At 43.7% G+C, this 26,945-nt stretch overlaps 1 protein-coding gene across 2 annotated transcripts in view; it reads left to right on the top strand.

The window, feature by feature from the left end:
- The window catches only part of tenm4 (teneurin transmembrane protein 4), a gene marked incomplete at both ends in the record, with an annotated part of 186,001 nt that overhangs the window by 73,646 nt on the left and 85,410 nt on the right, over positions 1-26,945 (top strand). Inside the window, 6 exons of one of the 2 annotated variants that reach the window (XM_083887239.1) lie at positions 1,475-1,685; positions 9,117-9,218; positions 9,640-9,834; positions 14,066-14,266; positions 20,777-20,962; positions 26,171-26,197. In XM_083887239.1, the coding sequence (XP_083743365.1) occupies positions 1,475-1,685; positions 9,117-9,218; positions 9,640-9,834; positions 14,066-14,266; positions 20,777-20,962; positions 26,171-26,197 (922 nt within the window). The remainder of the gene's footprint in view (positions 1-1,474; positions 1,686-9,116; positions 9,219-9,639; positions 9,835-14,065; positions 14,267-20,776; positions 20,963-26,170; positions 26,198-26,945) is intronic. The other variant, XM_083887238.1, reaches the window with a different exon arrangement.

The raw sequence follows: 26,945 nt of genomic DNA on the forward strand, positions 1-26,945 counted from the left end.
GACGTCGTTTGGTAAACGGTAACTTTGTTTTTTAAACCCCAGATTCTCTTTAAACTAGCCACGACTAGCTAACGGCGTCAACGTTAACGTACGGCGACTGGCCGAAAAAAGACACATGTGATGTCATGTTTACGTGCCGCGGTACCGGAGTCCAGGCATTCTTTACCTGTTAGCTGCGTTAGCTCCTTTAGCGGCGGTTAGCGCGCTTATACAGTCGAACCGGAGCGGTCTGTTTACGAAACGAAAAGAGCAACGCCACAAATAACCAGCGTACCTGTGTACTGCGTATGTGTGCCTCTGTTTTCCGTCGCCACGGAAACGAGTCATGCGGTAGCGTGAGTTAACCTTGACGGCATTAACACCGGAAAAAGATGCGCGCGGCGTCATGTTTACGCGTCGCGGCACCGGTGTCCAGGAACCGTTTGCCAGTTAGCTGGGTCAGCTTCTTTAGCTCCTTTAACCGTTTAGTCGTTAACCCAACGTTAACACATGATGCGTTTCCATGACTGGAAAAAGACAGTCACCATTTACCAGTTAGCTCCGTTAGCTGCGTTAGCTCCTTTAACCGTTTAGTCGTTAACCCAACCTTAATACATGTTAACACATGGAAACGCGTCTCGACGATGACGACTGACCAGAAAAGACGGTCACCGTTTTAGCTCCATTAGCTCCGTTAGCTGTTTTAGCTCCTTTAGCGCCATTAGCGCGCCTACAGTTGAACTGGACCGGTCTAATTTATTAAAAGAAAAGAGCAGCGTTACAAATAACCAGCGTACCTGTGTTACTGCGTATGTGCGCCTCTGTTTTTAAAGTTTAGCGTTACTTTAGAGACTCATTTTAACAATCGGGAGTCACGTAAACAAGACGTCACGCGCATATTTTTCCTGGTCAGTCGTCATGGAAACGCGTCGTGCTATAGTTAATGCCGCTAAAATCAAAAAAACACACGTGTGGCATCATATTTACGTCCCGCGGCACTGTAGTCCAGGCACCGTTTACCAGTTAGCTGCGTTAGCTCCTTTAGCGCCGTTAGCATGCCCACTGTTGAACTGGAGCGGTCTGTTTATTAAATTAAACCAGCGTACCTGTGTACTGCGTATGTGTGCCTCTGTTTTTAAAGTTTAGCGTTACTTTAGAGACTCATTTTAACAATCGGGAATCACATAATCATGACGTCATGCGCGTCTTTTTCCCGCCAGTCGTCATGGAAACGCGTCATGTGCTAGCGTTGACGCCCTACTACTTTAAGCGCTTTAAATGAAGCTTTCATATGAGACGTGCGGACGATGAAATGATCACAGCTTATCCAGCCATGATGTTCTTAGACTCGCGCTCCTCTGGAATGATGAGTTATTCATGCAGACAAATGATGTTCCACTATAAAGACGGACTGAGAGCACTCACGTCTCACATATCACTCTAATGGCGTGTCTGCGGTCCGTCTCACTCTCTCTCTCTGTCCGTCTCTCTACAGTTTGACTTTGTGGAGCTTCTGGACGGCCGTCGCCTCTTAGCCCCGGACGTCCACGGTCTGGAGGGTCCTGTGGCCATGCAGCGCAGCCTGGTGCCCATAACCACACACGACACGGGCTTCATCCAGTACATGGACTCGGGCATTTGGCACCTGGCCATCTACAACGACGGCAAAGAAACCGAAACCGTCTCCTTCCTCACCACCGCCATAGGTGAGCGCCCCCCTTAAGTTTTTCAGGGTTTGTTTATACAAGATTTTTGGGGGGGTTGTTTTTAAGGAGAGATTTTTTCGGGTCTGTTTTTACGAAATGTATTTTTTCGGGTCTGTTTTTACGAGATTTAATTTTTTCAGGTACATTTTTACGAGATTTAATTTTTTCAGGTCTCAGGTAAAGATTTCTTTTTAGTTCTGTTTTTACGAGATTTCTTTTTTCAGGTCTGTTTTTACGATTTTTTTTATTTCAGGTCTGCGTTACACAATTTCTTTTCAGGTCTGTTTTTACGAGATTTCTTTTTTCCGGGTCTGTGTTTACGATTGTTTTAATTTCAGGTCTGTTTTCACGTGATTTCTTTTCAGGTCTGTTTTTACGAGATTTCTTTTTTCGGGTCCGTTTTTACGTTTTTTTTAAATTCAGATCTGTTTTTACGTGATTTCTTTTCGGGTCTGTTTTGACGAGATTTCTTTTTTGGGGTCTGTTTTTAGGATTTTTAAAATTTCAGGTCTGTTTTAAGGCAATTTCTTATCAGGTCTGTGTTTACGAGATTTCTGTCTTTTCGAGTCTCTTTTTACGAGATTTTTTCAGGTCTGTTTTTATGAGCTTTCTTTTTTGGGGGGGTCCTATTTTTGCGATTTTTTAAAATTTCAGGTCTGTTTTTACGCAATTTCTTTTCGAGTCTGATTTTAAAAGATTTTCTCAGGTCTGTGTTTACGAGATTTCTGTCTTTTCGAGTCTGTTTTTACGAGATTTTTTCAGGTCTGTTTTTACGAGCTTTCTTTTTTGGGGGGGTCCTATTTTTGCGATTTTAAAAAATTTCAGGTCTGTTTTTACGCGATTTCTTTTCGAGTCTGATTTTAAAAGATTTTCTCAGGTCTGTTTTTACGAGATTTCTTTTTTAGGGGTCTGTTTTTAATTTTTTTTTTAAATTTCAGGTCCATTTTTACGAGATTTCTTTTTTCTGTGTCTGTTTTTGCGTGATTTATCCTTTTTTGGTTCCTCGTTGTATCCAACAGAAGCTGGTTAGAGACCGTTTTTGAGGGCAGATTTCAACAGCTGAGAAGAGTGCGGGGGTTAATCAAGGTGAAGTTGGATATTAGAAAAATCAGGACACGAGTCGCTATCCTGCCATGCCGCAGAGGAGGGCATCAAGAGATCATAATATCCTCATTAGCCTGAGTGTCTTCCAAAGCAAATCAGGGGTCCAGCTTCTGGGACCATTTGCATACAATTCAAAGTATGATTGTAGCCTCCTGCTCGTGCCATTTTTTTTTTTTTTTTTTTTTTTAATCACGATTTACTCCGATTTCCATCTACTTTCCATATACCAAAGTATTGTCTCTAACTGTCTCTAACAACAGCGAACGCGTTGTGTTTTTGTGTTTACGTCTCCGTGTCTCTTTGACAGCACATTTTCGTTCTGTATGCTCCTCTTTGTTCTCCCCCAAAGCGCCTTTGATTAGCGCTGCTGTATCAAGCAAAGGTGTGAGCGGGGCCCGAGGTGTCGACTTTCACGGGGGATGGCAGCTGGGAGCTGTTCTCACATGCTCTTTAATTAAAAGCTCCTGGGCCAGAGTCCATCTGTGACAGAGGGATGGTGGGGATGGGGGGGGGTTTGGTGCCAGGCAGCAGATCGATGAGGAGCTGTCCTCAACACAAATGTAACACCGAGTGGAGACAGGCCGAGAGGTGCCCCTCCCTCGTCCTGGTGCCAAACAACGGCTGTAATTCAATACTTAATATACGACATGACAAGAGTGTTAAACGTCTTTTCTGGACCGGGCGTCCGAGGCGGCCTCCCGTGGTTTGCATCTTCATAAACGCAGTGGACGGGCATGTGGATGTGGACGTGGGTGGCGGGTGGGGCAGAGTTAGTCAGAGGTTCTTCTGCCCACAGGAGCTCATTTTTTAAAATGGGTCACCGGTTAAGTGCCCTTCAGCAGAAATTGAATCTCACCGACTGCCTGGATGGCACTGAGCCGTGCAGGGATGGAGCTGACCTTCACGTAGAGTCTGGAAATATAAACGTGAACAGTATCCAGGACAGACACACACACACATACACATACACATACACACACACAAGCGCTATTGTTGATACGACACCAGCTGTGAAATGATTTGAGTGTTTTTTCGTTGACGGCGTTTGGTGGGGAAAAGAAATGTCTGCGGCGGCGGCGCCGTGCTGCTCACGTGGATTTAGGGCTGCAGCGAGGGGTTCGAGTAACTCGATTACAAAAACTCTGCCTCAGGTATTCGTTTAATTCCTATGTCGCGTAATGCGGCCTGTTCAGCGCAGGGATCTTTGTTCCACACGGACCGCTTTAGCAGACGCACACCGCACATCTGGATGTCACCTAGCAAGATGGCGGAGACGGAGAGTTGCTAGCGCACATCTGGATGTCACCTAGCAAGATGGCGGAGACGGAGAGTTGCTAGCGCACATCTGGATGTCACATAGCAAGATGGCGGAGACGGAGCGTTGCTAGCGCACATCTGGATGTCACCTAGCAAGATGGCGGAGACGGAGAGTTGCTAGCGCACATCTGGATGTCAGCTAGCAAGATGGCGGAGACGGAGAGTTGCTAGCGCACATCTGGATGTCAGCTAGCAAGATGGCGGAGAGGGAGAGTTGCTAGCGTACATCTGGATGTCAGCTAGCAAGATGGCGGAGACGGAGAGTTGCTAGCGCACATCTGGATGTCACCTAGCAAGATGGCGGAGAAGGAGAGTTGCTAGCGCACATCTGGATGTCAGCTAACAAGATGGCGGAGACGGAGAGTTGCTAGCGCACATCTGGATGTCACCTAGCAAGATGGCGGAGACGGAGAGTTGCTAGCGCACATCTGGATGTCAGCTAGCAAGATGGCAGAGAGGGAGAGTTGCTAGCGTACATCTGGATGTCACCTAGCAAGATGGCGGAGACGGAGAGTTGCTAGCGCACATCTGGATGTCAGCTAGCAAGATGGCGGAGACAGAGAGTTGCTAGCGTACATCTGGATGTCAGCTAGCAAGATGGCGGAGAGGGAGAGTTGCTAGCGTACATCTGGATGTCACCTAGCAAGATGGCGGAGACGGAGAGTTGCTAGCGCACATCTGGATGTCAGCTAGCAAGATGGCGGAGACAGAGAGTTGCTAGCGTACATCTGGATGTCACCTAGCAAGATGGCGGAGACGGAGAGTTGCTAGCGCACATCTGGATGTCAGCTAGCAAGATGGCGGAGACAGAGAGTTGCTAGCGTACATCTGGATGTCAGCTAGCAAGATGGCGGAGAGGGAGAGTTGCTAGCGTACATCTGGATGTCACCTAGCAAGATGGCGGAGACGGAGAGTTGCTAGTGCACATCTGGATGTCAGCTAGCAAGATGGCGGAGACGGAGAGTTGCTAGCGCTTCCGGCACACGCTAACATAAACATTGATGTTAGCTGATTTAATTAATTAATTGTAAACTTTAAAATATATAGTAATAATAATATTTTTGCATTTAGCGTCCTCGTTTAATCGAAAAATATATTTTTCCAAGAGATTTGTTTAGGTGTGTTTTTACGAGAGATTTTTTTCGGGTATGTTTTTCCAAGATTTTTTCGGGTGTGTTTTTACGCAATTTTTTTTTTGGTTCGGTCTGTTTTTTTAATAGATTTTTACGGGTGTTTTTACGCAATTTTTTTTTCAGTCTGTTTTCCCGCAATTTTTTCTTCAGGTCTGTTTTTTTTACAAGATTTCTTGTTTCGCGTCCGTTTTTCCGAGAGATTTTTTCTGATCTGTTTTTCCGAGATTCAGGTTAGCAAAACAGCCCTACACGGATGAAATGAAAGGACGGCTTGTTGCACGTCGCCATGTCAGAGTTCATCTGTGTGGGGGGGGTGGGGGGGGGGGGGTTGAGTGTCCCCTGTCCTTTAATTTGGTTTGCTCCTCATGACTTGGCGATGTAAAATGTGTCGCACTGAATGTTTTTCCGTGAAGCCTGAACACCACCGTTCTGTCCCCGCTTCAACCCGAGAAGCAAAGATCGGCAGAGACCCAGCGCCGCGGAGGCGTCTCACTCCGTCCCGTCGCCATCATTCATCGACGCTGCACATCCTCTGAGAACGCGGCGAGGCTCTGATTAAACCTGCCGTCTGCACACACTGCTCTTTCCTCCACTGACTGCAGCAGAGCCCTCGCACACAATAGTTAGCTTCCCCCTGATATGAAGGGTAATGAATTTCAATGAAGCTCTGCTTGAATCCATGATTAATGCGTCGGCCTGTGTCGAGTGTGTGGCTAAGAGATATTCATGGGCCTCCTCTCGTTCCTGTGCTCTCGCAGGAAACGGCCAAACAGACATGGACAGTGTGCAGTCACGGTGTGTGTTTTTTTTTACCCTAAAGAAACAAACACGTTGATGGATAAAGATAAGATCGCCTCAATTAGAGGTGTGCGTTAATGCCGAATGGAATAATTGGGCGCAATGTCGGCGAAAGTTAGATTTTTCGAAACTTTCGCGAGGTGAGCGATAAATAATAATAATAACTTATAAGGGGTTTTCTTTTGTGTCCCTGGAAGATTCACAGCGAGAATCTCCCCGCCGCAAATTGTACTTCAGGGAGGGATTGCACACAAACCACACCTCATTCTCCACTAACTGCAGCCTATACCACCCCACACACACACACGTGGATTCCCTGGCTTTGTGCTAAAACAGTGTATTCCCACTCATCGAACCTACACTCCCCCCCCCCCCCCCCCCCTACAAAAATTCTCCACCACAGTGAATCCAGTAGCAGAGGAAACATCAGCACCGTGTGTTCCTGTCTCAGTCTTCTATCTCTGTGTCTAACATTGCATCCTCACTGATGATTGACTCTCCAGAGTAACAGTGGGTTGGGAGGTGGTGGTGGTGGTGGTGGTGGTGGAGGGTGGGGAGGGGGGGGCTTTGTAGCTGAATCCATGGCTCACATTTCCAGGCCCTTTGTGAAGCACAAGAGATTCTTTGTTCCAGGGGAAGTTCTGCCTCAGAGCTTCTGCTGCCTGAAGGCAACGGACAAGACTGGAGAGTATTTTTCAGCACCATTTCAGGCTTAATTTACTGAGCATCGTGTTTCGCCCTCTACCGCTATTGAGTTCCTTTGGAGATGAGAAAGAAAAGAGCATCAGAACATGGACGGATAAATAATGATTTGATTTAAAACCAGGGAGCGTCAAAAATCAAATGACCAAACGAGCGTCCAGTCTGGTCAAGAGCGGAATAAAACCGCCAATATTAGCTTAAAATTAGTTGTGTCATGATGTATTAGATATTCGTGATCGTATTCCGCGGAATTTCAAAAATAAAAGTGCTTGTTTTGAAATGTAACGCTGCATATTTCACTATAATAACATATATATGACGCTAATTATCAGTAATAATAAACGGCAAAAACAGAGAACTGAATGTAAAAGCTACTGTGGAACTAACCAAGCAAGCTTATATATATAATATTTATATATATATATGTATATATATGTATGTGTATATATTAGTGCTGTGCAAAAGGTTAACGTGTGTTAACGCACCACACGTTTCCATGACGACTGGCCGGAAAAAGACGCGCATGACGTCATGTTTAAGCTACTTGAGCTGTGCGAGCTCCTTTAGCGCCATCAGAACACACTATAGTTTTTGAAGTTTAGCGTTACGAGCCGTCAAATCACGTAAACACGACGTCGCGCGCGTCTTTTTTGCCGGTTAGTCGCCATTGGAAACGCGTCATGCATGCAGTCCAGAGTCCAGGCGCCGTTTACCAGTTAGCTCCGTTAGCTGCATTAGCTCCTTTTAGCGCCGCTAGCGCGCCTACAGTTCGAAATGGAGCGGGCCGTTTGTGTGCCCTCTGTTTTTAAAGTTTAGCGTAACTTTAGAGACTCATTTTGACATTTTAATACGTAAACATGACATCGCGCGCGTCTTTTTCCGGTCAGTTGTCGTGGAAACGCGTTGTGCGTAAACGTGCGCTAACGTTGACGTGCTAACGTTTGACAGCACTAGTACATATATATTAATATATATATATATATACACATACATATACATATATGTAATGTATGTGTGTGTATATATATATATATATATGTATATATACACACATATCTATGTATACATGTATATATAACCCTCCCCTGCATCACACAGAAAGTCCAGTCCGTGTGGAAACACGATGATACGCCGTGTTTCTCTTTGTCTCCTCAGGTCATTTTTATATTTTTATCTCCACTTACGAGGACATTTTTATGTGACTTTTTTTTTTTAAATATTGGTCTTTAAAGAAACAAATTGAGTAGCTCGGGACGAGTCGCCGCGGACTGAACTGAATTCATTTAGTTCCGAAAGTTAAACGTCCTTCACGTTTATTGTACTTATCGAAACGGGTCTTATATTTCCTTAATTATGGTCTTAAATCTTGACTACAATATGCTGGAAAGGAAGGCTACGAATGAAGAAGGAAAGAAAAAAGCGATAGAGTCGTGTATTTCTTTGCAGGTGCATATGATTGTGCTCTGACATTCCTTACCACTAAAGATGTGACTAAATAGAATGTCAAGGTATTAAAAAGCTTTTTAGAGTCGACGTACAACAATATTCGACTGTATCCTCCAGATGATTCAATTCAACCTCTGACTCTTTCTCTCTCTCCACTCGGCTTTGAGAACCTCAGAGAACGTCTTTATTTTAGCGTTTCACAGGACGATTTTTCACTCCTTTAGCGAATTATTCCGCACAGACATATTCCATGTTGTGAAACAGGAGAGGAGCCATAGTTTTGTTTTGTTTTTTAAAGGTGCATTATGGACTAAATGGCCGTAAAATCCTCCTAATATGTCACAGAGACTCAGGAATAATGTTCATATAACAAACTGAACTCACCAACAACAACAGTGCAGACAAAATATTTGCATTAAAAAAAAATATTTTGCAGACTGCAAATCGTGTTTATGTTTTGAAATCATGTTTTGGCGTCATGTGGCGCCACCTACCGCCGTCTACCAATCATTGCAGCCAGTAGAGTCTCAGCTGCCGAGCAACCACGGGTTGCCAGTTAGGTCAGAAAAAAGAAAACCTAAAAGACGTCGGTGTTTTGAATTTAAATGTAGTAACCGTTTTTGGCCACATTCTTACATATGGCGCCTTTAAAGCAGCAGTTCTCAACCTTTTTGGGTCGCGACCCCCAATTTAAGACTTGATCGTCGAGGTCCACGTGTCAAATTTTGTCTATTTTTTTTTATATATATATTTTTTGCGGGGGTGGAAACTATTCTACACTGTACTAATTCATTTCAAGCTAAAAAATATGGCTGTACTGTCCAATATTGACCATCAAAGCAGCGCTAATAAAAATGAGGGCCGCTGATTTGGCGACCCAAGGTTGAGAATGGCTGCTTTAAAGGATGTTTCTGATTTCACTCTCTTGCAGAATCAATCGACGACTGCCCCAGTAACTGCTTCGGGAACGGCGACTGCGTCTCTGGAACGTGCCACTGCTTTTTAGGATTCAAAGGACCCGACTGCGGGCGAGGTGAGGCGACGGTTGTACGACTTTATTCATCATCATGCACGCGTGCTCTTTAATCTAATCTCTTGCCAGATTAGGAGTCACCGTCGCAGCCGAACAAAGAAAATGGAATTTTAACAACCACAATTTTAACCTTTTAATTGTTCTTCTCTCCAGATCTGGAGAATCATGATTGTGTTCCATACAAAAGGAAATAAAGTGGGAAGGGGGGGGGGACAAATTAGAAATGTTAGCGATTTTAGCCACATATTATTTACACACCCTGCCATCTGTTATCCATCTGTTTCCTGTTATTTATATCAGGACTAAAAAAAAAGTATAATCCTAATAATAGAGACCTTTTTTTTTGGAAATCCACTACGCTCATTCACACGCGTGGACGTATATTCATGTGCCGTCTGCTCTTTTTTCACTGAAAAAAAAGCTGCGTGTCCAGTGCTGTGCAGCGGCAACGGTCAATACCGCAAAGGTCGCTGCATGTGCCACAGCGGCTGGAAGGGCGCCGAGTGCGACGTTCCCACCAACCAGTGCATCGACATCACGTGCAGCAACCACGGGACCTGCATCGTGGGAACCTGCATCTGCAACCCGGGCTACAAGGGCGAGAACTGTGAAGAAGGTGATTGTTTTTCCAATATCTAAAATGTCTAAAATCGTGGATTTAAAACCAGGGGTTCTCAAAGTTTTGATACCTGAGGGCCAATTTAGGAACCCAACGTTGGCCGCCAAAGGAAAAAAAAACAGGAAGAAATCAAATTTGTAATCAGATTGCAGTTCTACAGTTTAGCGTTAAGTAATATAAGCATTAATATAATGTTATTTAAGTGTTAATATAAAAACGCATTATAATTTACTGGGTATAACACATTTCTGTTAGCATATATTTACTGGGTAAATAGCTAGTAATTGGGGGCTGTAGCTACCTGCTTATTACCAGCTTATAACACAATAATACACTAAAATTCACCATATAGAAACCAGGTAAATACCCAGTATTTTTGTTTACACTTATTGGTCTGTATCCAGTAATGTCCAATAAACATTTAACTATCAACTGTAAATTCATTGTGGGCCGCCAGAAATGTTTCTGCGGGGCCTCCATTGGCCCCCGGGCCGCACTTTGAGAACCAATGATTTAAACCTTTACTTTCATTAAAAAAATTCAAAAAAAATAACATTTCCAGACACAAAGTCTGATGCTAACGCATTAGCATTCACCATTCCGGATCCGGCCCGGGACCGGATAAGATTGAAGGCGCCATTGTGTCTGTCAGCTCTTGAAGGTTCTCGTCTCGAGATGAAAAATGGACCCTGGGAGTTTGATAAATGGGCTTTGTGACATCCATAGGCCCCCCATTCTATTTCGGGTGGAGCGTTCCCGGGCATAAGGAGTGGAAGAGGACTATGGACAGCAGCCCTTTAACATTTCTACCTTTCTTCCGTGCCGACCTTCAGCCGCAATGATTAATTGCCAGGAGAGACTTGCTTGTCAGTTAGCCTCTGATCTTTAACGCCGCGCACACCAAACCATCTGCTAAGAGGCGAGCGATTCCTGTTTGTCTCCCTCACAACAGCCTTTATAGCCGTTTATGTCACAGTAAAGGGGAGCTGCCGTGGCATGGGCCTGCTGCTCCCCGCCGCGAGACGTCCACTCCTGCCCGCTCGCCCATTTGCCATCTGTGCGTACCGCGCCGATATTGTCCGGTAGAAATAATGGCGTCATTGTTTGTGATTTCTCTGCTCCCACAACCCTTCCAACAAAAAAAAAAAAGAAAAAAAGTGAGGACTCATTTAAGGACAAGTCAAGGGAGCAGAAAGTTTTCCAAGCGGGCGTTAATTTGATATTTGCATATGAATTGAGCTTACACTGATACAGTGTGCGGAGTAACCACAGCCATTTTCGAATTGTCCCTAAGCTAGTCAAGCATACGCTCATGCCTAAAAAGACTAAAGGCCTATTTAGACCTCATTACGGGGGGTGCATTTAGCCACAGAGACGACGTGTTTTGACAAGCCAAAATGCCAGATCTCCACAAAACATCTATTGGATTTATTAATGTATAATTAAAACTGTACAGTGGGCCCCCTCTGCCTGGGGATCGAACCCTGGTCTCCTGTCTGACAGACCTGGACTGAACCACCATCACCACATGCCGGATCAGTCGGCCTGTGCAACAGAATTTTAACCTCCTAACCCTTAACCCCAACACTAGCCTAAACCTTATTCTAACCCTAAAACCAGGTCATAACCCTGAAAAAAAGCCATTTTTTAGGTGTGTCAGAATGTGAGGACAAGCCAAAATGCCAGATCTCCAGAAAACATCTATTGGATTTATTAATTTATAGTTTCCTGCCCAGAGCTCTGCCCACCACCACCACCACACGCCGGATCAGTCGGCCTGTGCAACAGAACTTTAACCTCTTTAACTCTAACCCTAACCCTAACCCCTACAATTCATTATGAGTACTTATTAAACCAACCTGGTTTACAATCATAAAAACAACAACTAGAACCAATATAGACTGAAATAAACAAGCAGACAGAAGGACAAACGGATCAGGAGGACACAACTCAACAGAGCTGGAGGGCTACAGTTGCCGTGGAGACGACTGAAGCCTTCTCATGAATTGTGAGATCATTTATGCTTTCTTTTGTCGAGTGAGAATTTTAAAGTTCTTTTTCGGATAAAAGTGCCTATTGACATTAAGACGGACCAGGACTATCCTACTCTCATAATAATTGTGATTCATGATCATATATGTTTGTTAAATTATATTTTACAGCTCTAAAACCCTAACCCTAGTACTTTTTATTCAAAAGGTGTACTTCCCCCGCAGCCTGTTTTAAAATCATAAAAACAACAACTAGGACCAATATAGGCTGCCACTCCACCATCAACTCCACACTCCTTCTCCCAGACTATAATTATACCACTATTCTACTTGCTCTTAATCAACCCACATCACTTACCGTACCACCCACCTGCCAGCGACCCGGCTTCAACTCCAGAAAACCCTTTATTGGATTTATTAATTTATAATGTATGACCTGGACTGAACCACCGCCGGATCAGTAGGCCTGTGCAACATAATTTTAACCTCTTTACCTTTAACCCCAACCCTAGCCTCAACCCTAACCCTAGCCTAAACCTTATTCTAACCCTAAAACCAAGTCATAACACTGAAAAAGCAATTTTTTAAGGTGTGTCAGCTTGCTGTCCTGGCTGACAGACCTGGATTGAACCACCATCACCACATGCCGGATCAGTCGGCCTGTGCAACAGAATTTTAACCTCCTAACCTCTAACCCTAACCCCAACCCTAACCCTAATCATAGCCTACACCAGGGGTCGGTAACCTTTAGGATGAAAAGAGCCATTTTTGTCGCCTCTCCACCCAAAAAAAATTCATTTGGAGCCGCAAAAAAACCCCCACAAAATGAAGATAATAACACGTATAAAGGTTTTTATACAGACATACTATATACAATAGTTCATTTATGACATTTAAGAACTACAACATGACCAGTTCATCCCCAACCTCTAGACCCCGTAGACCTGGTTCTTCCATTGTTTCATTGTTTGTGTCAAATTAAAGAAATTCAAATTAACCCACTTTGAAATAAACGAAGCAAATATTTGGATTGTACGTCGTTCGTGCTCGAGAAAACGGTACGTGGATCCAAAGATGGACAGGACGCATCCAAACGTCTACTGAATATTGCATTTAACGTCGACGTTGGATGTGACGCACAAGATATTAAAATACTTTTATTTGTCGCCTCGATCGTTAAAGCTACAAGGAGCCACTGCAGAGTGGCTGAAGAGCCACATGTGGCTCCAGAGCCGCAGGTTGCAGACCCTTGGCCTACACCTTATTCTAACCCTAAAACCAAGTCAACATCTATTGGATTTATTCATTTAGAATTTCCTGCACAGAGCTCTGCCCACCATCACCACATGCCGGATCAGTAGGCCTGTGCAACAGAATTTTAACCTCCTAACCCTTAACCCTAACCTTAGCCTAAACCTTATTCTAACCCTAAAACCAGGTCATAACCCTGAAAAAAAGCCATTTTTTAGGTGTGTCAGAATGTGAGGACAAGCCAAAATACCAGATCTCCAGAAAACATCTATTTATTAATTAATAGTTTCCTACCCAGAGCTCTGCCCACCACCACCACCACCACACGCCGGATCAGTCGGCCTGTGCAACAGAATTTTAACCTCTTTACCTCTAACCCCAACCCTAACCCCTACAATTCATTATGAGTACTGGTTTACAATCATAAAAACAACAACTAGAACCAATATAGACTGAAATAAACAAGCAGACAGAAGGACAAACCGATCAGGAGGACACAACTCAACAGAGCTAACTGGAGGTGCTACAGTTGCCGTGGAGACGACTGAAGCCTTCTCATGAATTGTGAGATCATTTATGCTTTCTTTTGTCCAGTGAGAATTTTAAAGTTCTTTTTGCGCAACCGGCTACAAATTTTTACCTTTTGTGTTGGTTATTTCCAGCTCTTTATCGTGATTTTCATTTCACGTAAACACGCCTCTCGTTGGAAGCAAACAGCAAACTTCCCTTTTTCGGATTCGCTCTGTGACCACAGCAGGAGGTTTGCTCTAACACAGGCTCCACCTGTAGATTTTCCCTGTGTTTGTTCAGAGAAACTTCCTCGCCCCCACGTGCATCATCGTCGCGCGTGCTGAGCTGCCTTTGTCGCGTCGCCCCGAGCTCAAACGGACGCCGCGGGTTTCCTTCTGAACGACGGTCACAGCGGGCGTCTGTTGTGTCTAACGCTGTCCCCCCCCCCCCCCCCCCCCCCCTCCTCCTCTTCACAGTGGACTGTCTGGATCCGACATGCTCGGGGCGCGGCGTGTGCGTCCAGGGAGAGTGCCACTGCTTTGTGGGTTGGGGGGGCCCAGGATGCGAGAGCCCCAGGGCCTCGTGCATGGACCAGTGCTCTGGACACGGAGCTTTCCTGGCAGACACCGGGACCTGCAGCTGTGATCCCAACTGGACCGGCCACGACTGCGCTACAGGTGAGCAGCGATTCAGTGTTGGCCGAATTATTCCCTTTCTCAAGCGCTTGTGCTGGTTTAGTTTCGATGACCTTGTAGAGAACGGAGAATATGGGTGAATTCCAATTCCTTGCTTAACCCTCAATCTCAAAAATGCGCTCCCTCTGGTCCAAGTGCTGTCCCGATTCTCAGAAAAATTAAGTTGAGGGGCAAGTTTAAGGGCTGTATCGCCCTCAATATTGAGATTTTCCGACACCACCCTTGGGAGCAAGGGCTACCCAGAATGCATTGCGTGTTTTGACATAACAAAGATGGCGCCAAAAGCAGCGAAACGAGTGCGATACAAATGAAGTATTTTCTTTGTTAATAGAGTAATAGAGTAATAAATAATCCTGACGTAAATGGGTTTAAAAAAGCTTTTCGCGTTATTCTGCCCCCTACACTCTGAAGACGTATCTGCATTTAAGGGGTGTCCCATTTCTAAGTGACAAAATAACCCTCAACACTTGGTTTTGAGGGCCAGTTAAGATTAAGGGTTGAGCTTGAGGGTTAAGATAGGAATTGGAATTGGCCCTACGTCTTATGTTTGTCTTTATCTTTGTTAAATCTCAAATATAATTGAACTCTCCCCTCTTACACGATATTGTTTCATTGACTCTCGAGAGTCTCATTTAAAGACCGACAAGCTTATGAGGAAAATAACCAATTATTTTAGTTCTACAGAATGTTTTGTACGACTTGATCATTTTGAATATTTTAACATTTATTTTCATCGCTTTACATAAAATAGTGTTTGAGTTTTCGGAGCCAAAATGAGGCCCTTTGAACCTCAAGTCCTTTTTTTCTTTGGCAATAATTATAACCTTAATGCTTCACCCAGTCCATTTTTTTTTTTTTTTTTTAGTTACACAGTTTGATGTGATAATTCCTGGCTTAGAAACACACATTTCTGATTGTTAAAAGAAAAAAATGAATGCAATTATTCACAGCCTCGATCGGCCGCAGAGTCACAGCCAGCGATCGCACTTCTGTTGAGTTTGCTGTAAATAAATATTCTTCTTTTATTTCACTCACAGCCGCCACACGGGTTATAGTTTGGGGGCAAAGAAAAGAGGGAAATGCATCGCAGGGTTGTTGTTATTGTCGTGACGAGAGAAGATCTAATGTAAGTTGACTCACATTCTCGAGGCACAAAGCCGATGAACGATCGTGTCCCCGGTTTTCTCCACGGGTGTTGATTTCTTTTCTCCTGGTAGTCGAACACGTGCGGCATGAGATGTGAGTTTTACTTCAAAGGATGAAGTCTTCTTTGACAGCAGTCTGCCTGCTTACATTAACCAAACAACTGCTGTTGTTTTCTTACCCCTAAAACACTGCAGTGAACTTTTCACACACGTATAAATATGTCATATGAGACGGTAAAGGTTTAGACGCTCTGATGCCTTAGTGATCTTGTTGTTTTTGTAGAGTTCCTGTATTTATTCAGATGAGTTGCTGCCAAGGCGTCCATTCAAATATATATTCGAATAGTCAAGGAATTCTGGTTTTGTAATCTGAAGTTGTTCATAGAGCACGTCCTAATAATAATAACTAGGACCGCTCATAGGACATAGGTTTTCCTGCCATTTTAACGTAAAATTTTTCGGAGCGCTGAGGCCACGCCTTTTGACGTAGAGAAAATCCTTTGACAACTTTTAATCGTTAACTTGTCTAGAATATATGTACCAAGTTTGAAGCGGCTAGCTCAAACACGTGCTAGGACGAGTTTGTTCAAATGCTTTTTGTTTTTCCAAAATGGCCGACTTCTGGGTGGGCGGAGCTAATGGAAGTGCATTAGAAATTTGTTTGGAATGATGAGAGCAACAAGTGTACCAAGTTTGGTTAAAACCGGAACAACTATGTGCGACTTAGACACGATAGAATAAATCTGGGATTTTGCAATTTAGCAACACAATTTTAGCCACTTTCTCTCACGTCAAAAATTCCCCAAAAAATACTGAAGAAACTCTGTAGTAAGCCCAACAAACGTACCAAATTTCGTCCAGATCTGATGACTTTTGTCTGACCATGACCCGACTTCTGGGGGCGCTATAGAGCCCTGGGGCTACAAACGGGTTTGTGTCCTATGTCACTATCGCATTTTTCAACCGACCGACTTCCATGCTAAATTTCAAGAGTTTTTATGTTAACCCCTTCAAAAATGAGCGCAACATCTGAGAAAATAATATGTTAATTTGTTGCTCAAAGATGCTTTAAATGTGTTTAAAAGTTTGAAACACAATTTCACATACAGATAAAACACACCGGGCAGCAACTTGGATCCAGGAATCCTCTCATTTTCCACAGTAGACACAATGACTTATAAGGTAATCTCAGGGATTTCTGAGCAAAATGGCCTGTTAGTCCGAGTCCGCCTCACAAAGACGGAGCTAAAAGAGTAAATGATGATGAGTTGGCTCTTGATCCTCCTTCATCCTGCTCATTGTACAGCTTTTCTGTGGTCTAACAAGCTCCGTGGTGCTGTGCCGTGGTATGGCGTAGAGTGGCCTATAACCTTCAGAGACTCGGAGAGGATGAAAAAAGACGGGGAAACCGTTTAATATTTCTTCCAAGAGTCTGCTAATTGCCCTTAAGACACAATTTAATTTTCCCATACGGCTTTGGAACAGTAATCCAGGTAAGCACAGTTGGTTGCAGCGCCGTTACTCGCCCATAAAGCAAAGCCTGAGGTTTTATGTCCTTTAATATGTGCTTTTATGCCATTTTTTTTGGCCGTTCTCCTACCCAGAGGAAACTTCTGTTTACACGCTCCCTCAGTGTAAATGGTAACAGCCATCATGGGGACGGTGGGGGTGTTTCTCATGGTGGACTCCTCTTACCACGGGTAATGAGGGCTTGCCTGCAGCCTGTAATTGCATCTTCATCATCTTAAAGGTTTCCCCTTCCCTCTAAGTGAACTGTTGTCTCACACTGAGTCTGCTTCCCCCTGACCAGTGTGTGCTGGAATAATGCTGAGGAAGGAAATGCTCCATGTCAGTTTTTTTTTTTTTTTTACATTTTATGTCGAACATAACGCGCTAATGAAATCCCTCAAGATGTTCATTAGCGCCTCGGATTTAACCGTGCTAATATTCTCTTTTAGAGGATTTTACATAATCCCACAATAAATCGCTATTATTATCAGATTGATTGAGCCGACCTCTGACACCAAAGAAAGCTTGGATATTTAAGGTTTGCATATTAAGTTTTTTTTTTTCTTTGGTGTGTTTGTGCCAGCCTGGTCTTTCAAAAAAATATGTGATTGTCACATTTTGGCAAATTGTTTGATTCGTATTTCAGTATTTCAGCATTTGGAAAAGCCTCTTAAGTGTGTTTGACGTGGTCCTGCTGCGTCTATCACAGATTTTACAGAGTTTTGAGGACATCAGAGTGTGTTTTCAAAGATATTTTGGACCCCAATCGTACTGAGTCCCCAAATGAACCGAGCCCCCAAATAAACCAAGTCCCCAATCGTACGTCCCAATCGAACCGAGTCTCCAATTGAACCGAGTCCCCAAACGTACCAAGTCCCCGGTTGAACCAAGTCCCCAATCGTACCGAGTCCCCGAACGTACCAAGTCCCCGATCGTACTGAGTCCCCAATTGTACCAAGTCCCCAGTTGAACCGAGTCCCCAATTGAACAGAGTCCTCAATCGTATCGAGTCCCTAATCATACCAAGTTCCCAATCGTACCAAGTTCCCAATCATTCCGAGTCCCAATCGAACCGAGTCTCCGATTGAACCGAGTCCCCAATCATACCAAGTTCCCAATCGTATCGAGTTCCGAATCGTATCGAGTTCCTAATCATACCAAGTTCCCAATCGTATCGAGTCCCTAATCGTACCAAGTTCCCAATCATATCAAGTTCCCAATCGTATCGAGTCCCTAATCGTACCAAGTTCCCAATCGTATCGAGTTCCTAATAGAACCAAGTTCCCAATAGTATCGAGTCCCTAATCGAACCAAGTTCCCAATCGTATCGAGTTCCTAATCAAACTAAGTTCCCAATCATATCGAGTCCCTAATCGTACCAAGTTCCCAATCGTACCGAGTCCTTAATTGAACCGAGTCCCCAATCGTACCGAGTCTCCAATAGTACAGAGTCGAGCGCACTGTTAGGTGGGAAGAGGACTTTAATGTGAAAAACTTTGTCCTCACTTCAGTCATTTTAATTACGATCGCACTGATATTCATGTAAATAAGTCGTGGCATTTTGGTTTTTGAAGTGAGCATTTGCACGCTTATAAAGAGTACAATCACAAAGCTGTAATTATCAGGGGAGAGTGATTATCAACTTTTTAAGCCTAATGTCAGGTTATTTTCACGTTTGTTGTTAAACATTTCGCTCCAAATTACTTTATAGCGATGACAAATCAGGCCCCTGCAAATGCAGTAATTGACACATTAAAAAAATGTCCCTCTCAAAGGAGTCCCCCGTGGTCATATTTGAATTGGCTTTGGCTTAATAAGCCAGGAAATACATGGCTATTGTTCCTCGTTGCCCATAACGCTAAGCCTCTTTTTCTTTTTTTTGTATTGAGGAATGGTTAATAAAGAGGTTAACATTTCAATGAGATTAATAAGTAATCTGTCACTTGTTTAATTTCTTTGAGCCGTTGGTCTTGTCATGCTCTCCCTGGAGTTGATGAGACGCGGGGTAATGTCCAAGGCTCTATCACAGGCTGTCAGGGAGGTCTTTCAGCTGCCACACAATAGCATCAGCAAAGGCTTTACAGTGTCTCTCCTTCATCACACACAAAATGTGCTTTTTTTTCTCCCCTCCTCTCTGCTGCTGCTGCTGCTGCTGCTGCACTGCACTTAAAAAACCCAGAATACGCATTCTCACATCTTGAATCTCGGGGCCTGTAGCTGCGCAGTAAAGCATGCGGCGAAATCTATGAACCCCCCGATGCCACGCGAGGAATGAAAATTTACAGTTTAATCAAAGCCTTAGTGCTGATGTTGTTGCCTTTCCCTGCGTGAAGTTCAAACTATTTTATTTTGTTCCTCTTTATGTCCTTTGTGACAGACAGCAGTGAATCTTCGCCACAGAGAGGGGAAAATAAGTCGACAAAGGCGGCTGCTACAATCCATGTCTTTCTCTTTGTAATGGACTTATTAGATTTGTATTGTCAAAAAGGAATGGGGGGCCTTATGAGGTGCAGGAATTTCTTTTCAGGTAGTGGAGCGTGGCCGCCTTTTATTTGACAATAACTCCCCTGTCGTACCCCCCCATGTCCTTAATCGTACCCATGTCCCTAATAGCAATGAGTCCCCAATCGTAATGAGTCCCCAATCGTACCGACTCCTTTATTGTACCGAGTCCCCAATCTTACAGAGTCCCCAATCGTACAGACTCCTTTATCGTACAGAGTCCCCAATCATACAGAGTCTCCAATCGTACCGAGTCCCCAATCGTACCGAGTCTCTAATCGTAATGAGTCCCCAATTATACTGAGTCCCTAATCATACCGGGTCCCCAACCATACCGAGTCCCTAATCGTACCGAGTCCCTAATCGTAATGAGTCCCCAATCTTACAGAGTCCCTAATCGTACCGAGTCCCTAATCGTACCGAGTCCCTAATCGTAATGAGTCCCCAATCTTACCAAATCCCTAATCATAATGAGTCCCCAATTATACTGAGTCCCTAATCATACCGGGTCCCCAACCATACCGAGTCCCTAATCGTACCGAGTCCCTAATCGTAATGAGTCCCCAATCTTACAGAGTCCCCATTCGTACCGAGTCCCCAATCGTACCGACTCCTTTATCGTACCAAGTCCCCAATCTTAACGAATCCCTAATCATAATGAGTCCCCAATCATACCGAGTCCCTAATCGTACCGACTCCCTGATCGTAATGAGTCCCCAATCACACCGAGTCCCCAATCATAATGAGTCCCCAATCGTACCGAGCCCCCAATCGTACAGAGTCCCTAATCGTACCGAGTCCCCAATCGTACTGTCCCTAATCGTACGGTGTCCCAATCATACTTAGTCCCTAATCATAATGAGTCCCCAAGTTCCTAATCGTCAAAGTGCTTGATCAAAGCGTTAGTGCTGATGTTGTTTCCTTTCCCTTCGTGAAGTTCAAACTATGTATTTCTTTTTTCTTTTTTTTTGGTCCTCTTTATGTCCTTTGTGACAGACGGCAGTGAATCTTCACCACAGAGAGGGGGAAAAAAATACGTTGACTACAATAACAATCCATGTCTTTCTCTTTGTAATGGACTTATTAGATTTGTATTGTCAAAAAGGATTTGGCCCTTATTGAGGTGCAGGAATTTCTTTTCAGCCGCCATCAGACAAGGTGGTGGAGCGTGGCCGCCTTTTCCTTGACAATAACTTCTGGATTTGTCTCTTTCTTTTTTTTTTACACCCTTGTTGCCTTGTCCTGTCACCGCCTTGTCTTACCCCCTTCCGTCCTTTTCGTCTACACCCCCCCCCCCCAATACCCCTCCACCCCTCCACCCCCTTGTCTCCCACAGAGATTTGTGCAGCGGACTGTGGCGGCCATGGCGTTTGTGTGTCGGGCACCTGCCGCTGCGACGACGGCTGGATGGGCGCCGGGTGTGACCAGAGGGCGTGTCACCCTCGCTGCAACGAGCACGGCACATGCAAGGACGGCAAATGTGAATGCAGCCCGGGCTGGAACGGAGAACACTGCACTATTGGTAGGATGGGAAGAGGTTTTGGGGGGGGGGGGGGGGGGGGTTTGAGGGGGGCCAACAAAGGCCTGCCTGCCTGTGTGTGAAGCAGTGGGTGTAAAGAGAAGGGTCCAATTGGAGAAGAGACGGGGGTGGTGGTGGTGGGGGGGGAGCATGCTTAATTGAATTTGTGCAACTCGGTAAAGCATGAACAGGTTTACTCAAGGATCTGAGGCTTGCCTTCTTGCATTTTAATGTGGGAATGTGCTAAGGTGTCCTTTCATTTTTTTTTTTGCGCATCCTGTTCTTCATCCTTTTCTTCCCCCCCCCCCTCTCCCGCCCCCCTTTTTCTTTTTATTTACTATTAACGCTAACATCATTGTGAGAAGGTCAACCAGCACTTTCGGCTACGGCTTTTAAACAAGCGGACGATTAGCGACGTCGTCGTTAGAAGACCTTGACTCCTCGCTTGAACCGAGAGTTTTGAAGTTGAGATGTTCACGTTATTTATTTATTTACTGTAGTGGCTTTCATTAGACAGAATACTGAAGTGTGCACGCGGCGTTTCGTGGGCTCACATTGTTGACTAGTTAGTTAGAGATTAATGCCATAGAAGGAGCCAGTTTGTCATGTTTTTTCATGATATGTCGTAGGTCAAACTCAAGGCCCGGGGGCCAGATGTGGCCCGCCACGTCATTTTATGTGGCCCGCGAGTGATGAATTGGTCTTACAAATCTGTGTTAAAATAGGTCTATGCTGCTTTAAGGCGTGCGTTGACCATGAACTACATTTCCCACAATGCATGGCAACTGCGTTATCCGCAAAGTGACGGCACCGGCCACTGGATCGAAGTAATAAATACAGAAAGTTATTTATCAATATGTTACAGAGTAGTTACCTTTATTTTACATTATATTCGGTTACATTTAGTTACATTTATTCTGTATGACAGTTACATCTTGGCCCTTTGAGGGTAACCATTATGCTCATGTGGCCCTCAGAGAAAATGAGTTTGACATCCCTGTCGTAGATGATTATTCTGCATCCGCGGTGCATAAAAATGCATAAAATCTGCTCCACCCATATAGCTTAAAGGTGCCATATGTAAGAATGTGGCCGAAAGCGGTTACTACATTCAAATTCAAAACACAGAGGTCTTTTAGGTTTCGTTTTTTGACGTAACTGGCAACCCCGTGGTTGCTCGGCAGCTGAGACTTTACTGAGTGCAATGATTGGTAGACGGCGGTAGGTGGCGCCACATGACACCAAAACATGATTTGCAGTCTGCAAAATATATATTTTTTAATGCAAATATTTTGTCTGTACTGTTGTTGTTGGTGAGTTCAGTTTGTTATATGAACATTATTCCTGAGTCTCTGAGACATATTAGGAGGATTTTATGGCCAGTTGCTTTAGATTTATTACATATTGCACCTTTAAAGTATGTTTGAAACTAGAAGCAGATTTTAATATATTAATTTCCTAATAAAAACATAGTATTACGGGTGAAGCCTGAGGGATCGTGTTAATCACAGCTCAACCGCTTGTTTGTTTGCCTGCCAAACTTGTCCGATATGAGGTTACACATTTGTATTGATGTGTTTGCCATCATTACACTTTTTTTGTAATTGCACTTTCACAATTCTACTTAGCAAAAAGGCTGCTATTCAACCTCTCTGTGTTTGATTGATTATTTAAAAAAAAAATGCAATACCAAAAATTTTTGCGATCGCAATATGTGTCAAAATCGTTTGTAATTAGATGTTTTGACACAAACCATTCAGCCAATATATCAGTGTTTCATTGAATATTAAGCCCCTAGAACGTCATAAATCATTCAGGCTCGAGCAGGTCGTAGGTATAAGCAATCGTTGACCTCTGACCTCTTTGACGCCTGCTTGCATTGTCCAGTGCCGTAATGAAAAAAGCATGATGACGTACCGGCACTGGATTGTGGTGATGGATGTTCTGAGGTTTGAATGTTTCAGGATGTCGAAAAAACATGCTATTACGTGCTATGTGTGATGCCTGCTTTGCAAGATTGACCATTCTTTCTCTTCATAACTATCTTCTTTATCTCTTTAACTTCTATATAAAAAGTGTTTTCTTAACATACATAAGCACTTTTTCTTTTTCGTTGGCCGATATATCACCGCTTCTCCTAAATGACTTCCCACATACACTGCATTTGTTGTGCACTGCGACACCGCCGCTAGCTCTGTTTACTTTTTAAACTGATAGCTCAGGATTTTTTTTTTTTTTTTTTTGAAGCAGTGTTGTATGAGGTGCTTATACATAGTCAATGTGTTACACACAGGTGAGTGCACTCTGTGTCGAGGAAGCAGCTGGGGGACGGACACGTGCAGCCTCAGCGAAACAGAGCTGTGATGTGAGGGCAACGACAGGGGAAAAAATAAATAAATAAAGTAGACTTTAACCACTTTGCAAACAGCTGACCTTAAAAAAAAAAAAATCTACATCAGCTCGAGTGTGTGTGGCGTACGCGGTGCTTTCTTTAGATTATGCTCCTTATGCTCTGACAGGAAACTCGACCGCGTGTCACTTTGTAAACCACTTAACTCCGCTGCACAAGAGGCCACGTCCAAGTTTATGTGACTTTACACAGAAGTCAAACCGTATATGACGCTTAGATATGCAGCGTTGGGGGAGTAAGCGCGCGTTACAAAAGCTAATGCGATTACTGTAATGCATTAGCTTTTGCTGAAACGCGGTAATGTAAGGCGTTACTAAGAAGAAATTGGTAATATTTTACTCAGTAGCGCGTGTTACTATGCATTTTAAACCCGAAATGAAGTGGTGTGTTCTTTTTATACAAATTCACCAACATTAGCATCTGCGCAAATGTCAACTTCCTGTTATCGCTCGAGAACTATTGATTGAGGAGAAGATGACTGCAGCAGCGGAATTAGACTCTACATACGCTCATTATTTTCATTTCGTCAGACAGAAGAACATTGTATTTAATTAGTAATTCAACAAAACATCTAGCGCGGTGCCACGCTAACATTAAGCTAGCAAGCAAAAGATAGCAAACTGAGAATAAGAGGTGACTCATGACTCGCATGAGTATGTTGTTGAAGATAATGCTGCCACTTTCAACATTTTTTAGAAAAATCATGCTAGCAATGCTAGCTTAACTTGATAGCCTATCGTGGCCTCAACAGGTTAGCTCAACTGGGCTATTGACAAAAACGATATACAGTAGAATGTACAGTGGTAGACTCTAGTTCTGTTGATTTCAATATGAATACGGCCAAAGTATAAGTATACAGTATCTCTAAGCCATAACTGCCGCCATTATATTGTACTGTTGTTAGCCTTTAGCCTAGCGAGAACAACAAATCCATATTTCCAGTTATTTTAATGCAAAAGTCATGTAAATGCCTTAAATTTCAAGAACAGTATATTATAATGTAAATAATTACTTTGAAATCAAGTAACTTGCCCAACATTGTTAAAATTTCAAGAAGATATGCTGCCACTTTCAACAGTGGATTCTCCATGTATTAGAAAAATCAGGCTAGCAGCGCTAGTTTACCTTGATAGCCCATCATAGCCTCAACAGGTTAGCTCAACTGGGCTATTGACTATAATAATATTATAGTTAGCTACCAGAACAGCGATATAACGTCAGTCTGTATCCGGATAAAAATGTTTTTACATATATATACACAGTAGAATATACAGTGGTAGGCTCTAGCTCTGTTGTTTTCAGTATGAATATGGCTAAAGTTACAGTATCTCTAAGCCATAACTGCAGCCATTATATTGTATTGTACTGTTGTTAGCCTTTAGCCTAGCACCACATCACTTGTGTATTGAACTTTATAAGATCTATTGAGAACGCCAAAATCCATATTTCCGGTTATTTTAATGCAAAAGTAGTGTAATGCCTTACAATTCAAAGACAGTAATATAATAATCTAACAAATTACTTTAATATGACAGTAACAAGAATAACACAGAATAAGAAAGTACCTCATACAGCTTCACTTTAAATATCCCCTTAATGTCATGTTACTGATAAACATGACCTTAAAACATAAATCGTGCACCATAAAAAAAAAACCTTAAGATTTAAACAACTTACAGGAAAAAACTAAGTCGACTTAAAAAAAAAGATACGGACCATATGGACGCGCGCTGTGTTTTAGTCGTTTTACAAGTCGCGGAAACAACCCGCCGCCACGTTGTTGACAGCTGTGGCCTGAGATGCTAACACAGGCTCATTATCATAGCGTAAAAACATGACAGAGGACATAAAAAAAAAAACAACACACACAACCAACGGCACGACGGAGGATCTCCCCGTTCCTGCCGCGGCACAGAAATCTGCAACCGTCGACACATTTTGTACGTCTTCCGACGTGGAGACCGAAGAGAACGGCTTTTTTAACGCCCTTAAAGGTTGGAAAAAAAAGCTTTCGTCGCGATCGAGCGGATGAAGCCGTTTTTTCCTTCCTCGTCGCAGCCTCAACTCCATCTGCCAATGTTTTATATTCAGGTTCTTACATAATTGATGGGCCTTTTATAAAGTGCCATATTGAGACCCCCCCCCCCACTCCCTCGACAAGAATATTCCTCAGTGTCATCCATTAAGATCTCAATTTAAATCAATTTCCATTATTGAGACGCTCCGCCGCCGCCGTCCCCCCCCCGATCTCCCGCGGGGTGTGGAGGTCCGGTGTGGACCTCACCATCAATAGAGGTGTTTTTCCAGATTAAAAGTGCTTTTTTTCTGGTGGAAACGTCGTGACCCCGCTGTCTCATATTGCTTGTCAGACGTACGGGTGGTAATATGTGCATCAATCATATCTCCTTTTTTCTTTTGTTGAAAAACTCCCCTGAGATATTCAGGTGATAAATGGGGACGGATTGAACTGTTCTTTTTCGGAAGAGACCACTTTCTTTATCTCTTTCCTTCTCTGTGTGTGTGTGTGTGTGTGTGTGTGTGTTGTACACCTCCTCCCCTTCTTATTTCTGTCTCCATCCCACTCCCCCTTCCGTCCGTCAGCGTCGCGTTTGTCGTCATGATGCACGTTGTTGTCGTCGTTGTTGTTGTTTTTGTTTCTTTTGCCTCATGAACTGCACTTTTTTTTTTTGTGACATTTTGTAATGCAAACTAACACCTTGCCTTGCCGTGTCTTGTTGTCATTGAAGTGAGCGCTGTGTCTTCAAACCTCCCCTTATATGTCTTGTCTTTTATCTCCCAAGCTCACTATCTGGATAAGGTAGTGAAAGGTATGGCATTTTTCCTCCTCCTTCCGTCAATTCTACCTTCTTTTCCTTCCATTGTGACTCCACAGCCGACACACACACACACACGCACACACACACACACACACGCACACACACACACACATCCAAAAATCTCCACCTCCCATCAACTTTTTTTTTTTTTTGCCATATTGTCACACCCACTTAGCACCTTCCACACCTGGTGAGTCAAGTCGTTCTTCTTTCTCTTTAGTGCCGGGCACGTTAGCGGCGTTAGCGACGTTAGCGCACAACGCGTTTCCACAACGAATGACCGCAAAAAGACGTCATGTTTACGTGACTCCCGATTGTCAAAATGAGCCTCTAAAGTAAAGCAGTTTTTCGTGCCACGGCACCGGAGTCCAGGTGCCGTTTACCAGTTAGCTCCGTTAGCTGTGTTAGCTAATTTAGCGCTATTAGCCCACCTACCTTATTGAACGAAAAGAACAGCGCTACAAATAACTAGCGTACCTTTGTACTGCGCATGTGTGCCTCTGTTTTTAAACCGGCAAATCCGAAGTCACGTAAACAGGACGTCACGTGTGTCTTTTCTCGGTCGGTCGTCATGGAAACGCATCATGGGCTAATGTGCGTTAACGCATGATGTGTTTCTATGACGACTACCCGGAAATAGACGCGTGACGTCATGTTCATGTGCCTCGGCACCGAATTCCAAGCACCGTTTACCAGTTAGCTGCGCTAGCTACTTTAGCTAGTTTAGTGCGCCTTCAGT

This window comes from Microchirus variegatus (assembly GCF_963457635.1).
Source record: "Microchirus variegatus genome assembly, chromosome: 3".
In the NCBI taxonomy this organism is placed as follows: Eukaryota; Metazoa; Chordata; class Actinopteri; order Pleuronectiformes; family Soleidae; genus Microchirus; species Microchirus variegatus.